Source organism: Geotrypetes seraphini, chromosome 12 (genome assembly GCF_902459505.1).
Source record: "Geotrypetes seraphini chromosome 12, aGeoSer1.1, whole genome shotgun sequence".
Classification (NCBI taxonomy): domain Eukaryota; kingdom Metazoa; phylum Chordata; class Amphibia; order Gymnophiona; family Dermophiidae; genus Geotrypetes; species Geotrypetes seraphini.
Window position 1 is genome coordinate 28,967,204 of NC_047095.1, and position 6,000 is coordinate 28,973,203.

Here is a 6,000-nt window from a genome sequence, read left to right on the forward strand (position 1 = left end):
AGAGAATTGAATCAAATAAAATAAACATTCTGCATGACATAGATAGCAGTGTGGAATCCTTATGGATAGAAATTCCATGTGTGAAGGGAAGAAATATAAAGGTTGGGTTATACTACCCCCAGGACAAAATGGGCTGGAGAAATGGGCAACACTATATTAAGGGATGATTTCAATTACCCCAACATTGACTGGTTAAATGTTACATCGGAGAGTGCTAGGGAGGTAAAATTCCTAGATGTCATAAATGACTGCTTCTTGGAGCAACTGGTCCAGGAACCGATAAGAGGGGGTGCTATTTTAGATTTGATCCTTAGTGGAATGCAAGACATAGTACGAGAGTTAACTGTGTTGGATCCGCTGGGAAATAGTGATCATAACGTGATCGAGTTTGAGCTGAATAACGTCGCAAAAGAAATCTACTGTAGGGGCATTTAATTTTCAAAAGGGTGACTATGATAAAATGAGGAAAATGGTTAAAAAGAAGCTAAAAGGATCAGTTGCAAATGTTAGGACTGTAAACCAGGTGTGAATGTTATTTAAAAATAACATTGTGGAAGCCAAGACCAGATGTATTCCACGTATCAGCAAAGGTGGAAAGAAGAAGAAATGAGAGCCGGCGTGGTTAAAAGGTGAAGTGAAAGTGGCTATTAAAGCCAAAAAAACATCCTTTAAAGAATGGAAAAAGGATCCGAATGAAGAAAATAAGAAGAAACACAAGCACTGGCAAATTAGATGCAAAGCATTGATAAAAAACAGCTAAGAAAGAATATGAAGAGAAACTTGCAAAAGAGGCAAAAACTCATAGCAATTTTTTTTAAGGTACATCAGAAGCAGAAAACCTGTGAGGGAATCTGTGGGACCGATGGATGACCAAGGAGCGAAAGGGGTGCTCAGGGAGGATAAGGCCATAGCGGAAAGACTGAATGAATTCTTTGCTTCGGACTTTACGGAAGAAGATGTAAGAGATCTACCTGAACCAGAAATGGTCTTCAAGGGTGATGATGCGGAGGAACTGAAAGATATCTCGGTGAATCTGGAAGATGTACTTAGCTAATTGAAAGGTTAAAAAGTGATAAATCGCCAGGACCGGATGCTATACATCCCAGGGTACTAAAAGAACTCAGACATGAAATTGCTAACCTGCTGTTAGTGATCTGTAATCTGTCGCTACAATCGTCTGTAGTACCTGAAGATTGGAGGGTGACCAATGTTACGCCGATTTTTAAAAAGGGCTCTAGGGAAGATCCGGGAAATTACAGACTGGTAAGTCTCACTTCGGTGCCAGCCAAAATGGTAGAAATGATTATAAAAATAAAATTGTGGAACACGTAGACAAACATGATTTAATGAGACGGAGTCAGCATGGGTTCAGCCGAGGGAGATCTTGCATCACCAATTTGCTTGACTTCTTTGAAAGTGTGAATAAACATGTGGATAAAGGTGAGCCGGTTGATATAGTGTATTTAGATTTTCAGAAAGCTTTTGATAAAGTTCCTCACAAGAGGCTTCTGGGAAAATTAAAGAGTCATGGGATAAGTGGCAAGGTTCAGTTGTGGATTAGGAATTGGTTATTGGATAGAAAACAGAGGGTAGGGTTAAATGGTCATTTTTCTCAATGGAGGAGAGTAAACAGTGGAGTGCCGAAGGGGTCTGTACTGGGACCGGTGCTATTTAACTTATTTATAAATGATCTAGAAATTGGAATGACGAGTGTGGTGATTAAATTTGCAGATGGCACTAAACTGTTCAAAGTTGTTAACATGCATGCGGATTGTGAAAAATTGTAGGTGGACCTTAGGAAATTGGAAGACTGGGCATCCAAGTGGCAGATGAAATTTAATGTGGACAAATGCAAAGTGATGCACATTAGGAAGAATAACCTGAATCACAGTTACCGGATGCTAGGGTCCACCTTGGGGGTTAGCGCCTAAGAAAAGGATCTGGGTATCATTGTAGACAATACGATGAAACCTTATGCCCAATGTGTGGTGGCGGCCAAAAAAGCAAACAGGATGCTGGGAATTATTAAAAAAGGGATGGTTAACAAAACTAAGAATGTTATAATGCCCCTGTATCGCTCCATGGTGCGACCTCATTTGGAGTATTGCGTTCAATTCTGGTCTCCTTATCTCAAGAAAGATATAGTGGCGCTAGAAAAGGTTCAAAGAAGAGCGACCAAGATGGTAAAGGGGATGGAACTCCTCGTATGAGGAAAGACTAAAACAGTTAGGGTTCTTCAGCTTGGAAAAGAGACGGCCAAGGGAAGATATGATTGAAGTCCACAAAATCCTTAGTGGAGTAGAACGGGTACAAGTGGATCGATATTTTGCTCCGTCAAAAATTACAAAGACTAGGGGGGACACTCGATTAAGTTAAACGGAAATACTTTTAAAACCAATAGGAGGAAGTTTTTTTTCACTCGGAGAATAGTTAAACTCTGGAACGCATTGCCAAAGGATGTGGTAAGAGCAGATAGCGTAGCTTGTTTTAAGAAAGGTTTGGACAAGTTTCTGGAGGAAAAGTCTATAGTCTGTTATTGAGAGAGACAAGGGGGAAGCCACGCTTGCCCTGTATTGGTAGCATGGAACATTGCAACATCTTGGGTTTTGGCCAGATACTATTGACCTGGATTGGCCATCGTGAGAACGGGCTACTGGGCTTAATGGACCATTGGTCTGACCCAGTAAGGCTATTCTTATGTTCTTATGCCAATGAGGATCTGAAGATCTCCAGCAGAGGTCCATTGAGTCTTACTCTCTCAGCTCCTCCCTCACCATCTCCCATTTCTTTCTCATCCCTTCATTAAGCCAAACAATCTTCCTCCATTCCTTCACCCAGCCTTCTAGTCGGTCATCTCAAACAAGCCAGTTCTTCATATAGCCATATTCTGCCAGTTATCTTCCCCCCCCCCTCCTTTTTCTCTAACTTCAGCTGGTCACCTAATGGTAGTAGACTAGGAATCATGCAGGAGATTCTTTCACCCCAGTACAGCAATTTGGCTTTGGGTCAAGGCAGATGCAAACACAGAGCAATTTGCTTAGTGTTTCTTAACCTTTTCCTATCGTAATAAATTTTACATTACGCTGGTTCCAATCGTAATTATTGTAGCAAAGTTTTGTATTATTCACTGTTATCATTTACAGCTATTGTAAACATAATGTAAATAAGTCATAAGTCTGTAAATTCAAATATTTTTTTCTGGCTCTTTATTAGTCCATACAGACTGTTTATCCACGATGGCAACAACATTTTTGGAATGTCCCGTCATCCGGGACACACGATAGGAAAAGGTTAAGCTGTTTCCTACAAGGACTGCAGCAACTGCTGGTGTTGCACTTCTCGACTGGAGCTCTACAGTCCTGAAACAGCAGTGGATGTGCCCAGTGATCTATGCTTCTGGGCAAATCATGCAAGTCATGCCCTACTTTGAGTTGAATATCAAGACAATTGGTGAATTTAACTCATAAGGTGCACATCACATAATTATATATAAGTTTGATCCTGACTTGAGTTAGAACATAATATAAGAATAGCCATACTGGGTCAGACTAATGGTCCATCTAGGCCAGTATCCACAGTGGCCAATCCAGGTCACAAGTACCTGGCAAAAACCCAAATAGTCACAACATTCCATGCTACCATCCCAGGACAAGCATTGGCTTCCCCTCATGTCTGTCTCAATAACAGACTATAGACTTTTTCTCCAGGAACTTGTCCAAACCTTTTTAAAACCCATCTACATTAACTGCTGTTGTTGCATCCTCTGGCAACGCATTCCAGAACTTAACTATTTTCTGAGTAAAAAAATATTTCCCCCTATTGATTTTAAAAGTATTTCACCGTAACTTCAAATGTTCCCTTGTCTTTGCAATTTTGATGGAATAAAAAAGATGATTCAATTGTACCCATTCTATACCACTCAGAATTTTGTAGACTTCAATCTTATCTCCCCTCAGCCGTCTCTCTTCCAAGCTAAAGAGCCCTAATCTCTTTAGTCTTTCTTTGTTCGAGAGAAGTTCTACACCTTTTATCATCTTGGTCGCTCTTCTTTGAACCTTTTCTAATTACACTCTATCTTTTTTCAAATATGGCAACCAGAATTGAATGCAATACTCAAGATGAGGTTGCATCATGAAGCGATACAGAGGCATCATAATATTTATCATCCTTGGTAGTTTCTGCTTTTTTTGCTTGTGAGAAGAAGGTCTGAACCAAAAGTTTCTGCTGACTATTCACAGTGATTAGCTATAGATGTGGCTTGTATGGGACAGCTATGACATATAATGTGAACAGAAGAACATTGCTGCAGTATTTGGTACTTTTGCAGGGATTTGAAGAAGAAAATGGTAAAACTACTGGAGGCCATTCTTGATGAATGTCTTTCTAATGAAAGTCAAGGGAGGGGGAAATAACACAACAAGCATTGTAGCAGTGAACTGATAGAAATAAAGCACTGCTCCTTGTGACCCTGGGTAAGTCACTTAATCCTCCATTGCTCCAGGTATGTTATGTTAAATAGATTGTTAGCCCACCAGGACAGATAGGGAAAATGCTTGAGGACCTGATTGTAAACCACTTAGACAACCTTGATAGGTGGAATATAAATACTTAAAATAAATTAAAAAAATAAATATCCATATATACAAATCATAGGAATGATTCCTTGTGAAATGTAAATATCAGATCCTTCCCAAAGGATCCAATATTAAAATGTAATAATTGGTATATACTGTATTTCATATGGGTAACATTTGTTATAATAAGTGGTTGACAGGTCTATCACTGCTGCAAAATGTGTGATCATTTCTTTTCTTGCAGTATGTGCGTGGCTCTGATCCTGTACTAAAGCTGCTGGACGACAGTGGGGACGTTTCTGAAGAACTGAGCATTCTCAAATGGAATACTGATAGTGTGGAAGAATTCTTAAGTGAAAAATTAGAACGCATATAAAATCTTCTTGTTAGCAATTTTTTATATATACATTATGTTTTCACTCAGGTGCAGTGTGTTGTGCTATTTGCAGCTGTTTAATGAATTGTATCAAATTTCTTAGAATAATTATGTTTTCAGTTGCATGAAAAAAAATTTCACATAATATCCAAAATAGAAAAACATGATAAACAAAACATGGCAGAATATATTGTAGTCAACTTTAAATTTTTTGTCCAGAGATGCCCCCAGATGTGTTTTCAACCAATCATTAAGATGACTGCCATGTTTTACCATGCTGTTTATTGTATGCTGTGGCAGAAAATTATCAAATGATATGCACTTGGGCCATACACACAGATTTCTCTTGCGCTTATATGTCTTTTGTACTATTCCATTTTCTTTTTAGAGAGAACGATTTACAGTTTTTAGTGAGATCTAAATTAGGAATATGTCTAGAGCTTTGTTGTGATGGAAAGACTGTGTAGTAACTGAACTGTATTCAGTAGGTACACCTTAGTGAAGACCACACAGAAAACCTTTAAAAGGTATGTGTATGTCTGATGTCATTTGTACCAACACTGAGTGTTTTGCTACTGTATCAAGTATGAACTGAGAGAGAAGTAAACGGTTTGAAAGGGCCTGAAACTGAAATAAAGACTTTTCTCAAAAATGTGTCTGGTTTGAAAATGTTTTCAGTTGCACTTATTTAGATAAATTTTTCAAAAGTATATATTGTTCCATAATTAATTTATTCTAGGGCTGCACATTAATCACTCCTATGCTGTAAATAGCATGTTATTTATTAGTTGTGATTTAAAAAATTAATTATAGCTAATAAAATTTCTCTCACTCAAACACACTCTCACTGCACATTCTGTTACATCCCTTCCGGATTCCATATGCTAGGTGTTCAATCCCAACCCGCAATCCATGGGTTGCAAAAATCCAACACTTTAATGAGCAATCGCTAGGCACAGTTCCCTATCCCTCCTGTCAAATGATTTTGCTGCTCTCCCTTTCCGCCGATCAGCGACGGCAGGATTCCCCAAAGCTGCCGCGGCTTTAGAG

General features: G+C 38.9%; 1 protein-coding gene across 1 annotated transcript in view; it reads left to right on the top strand.

Annotated features, from left to right (window-relative positions):
- SELENOF (selenoprotein F) overlaps positions 1 to 5,604 on the top strand; it is a 55,287-nt gene extending 49,683 nt beyond the window's left edge. The window contains exon 5 of the mRNA XM_033916567.1: positions 4,819 to 5,604. Within this exon, the coding sequence (XP_033772458.1) occupies positions 4,819 to 4,950 (132 nt within the window). The 3' untranslated portion in view covers positions 4,951 to 5,604. The remainder of the gene's footprint in view (positions 1 to 4,818) is intronic.
- Positions 5,605 to 6,000: the final 396 nt, after the last annotated feature.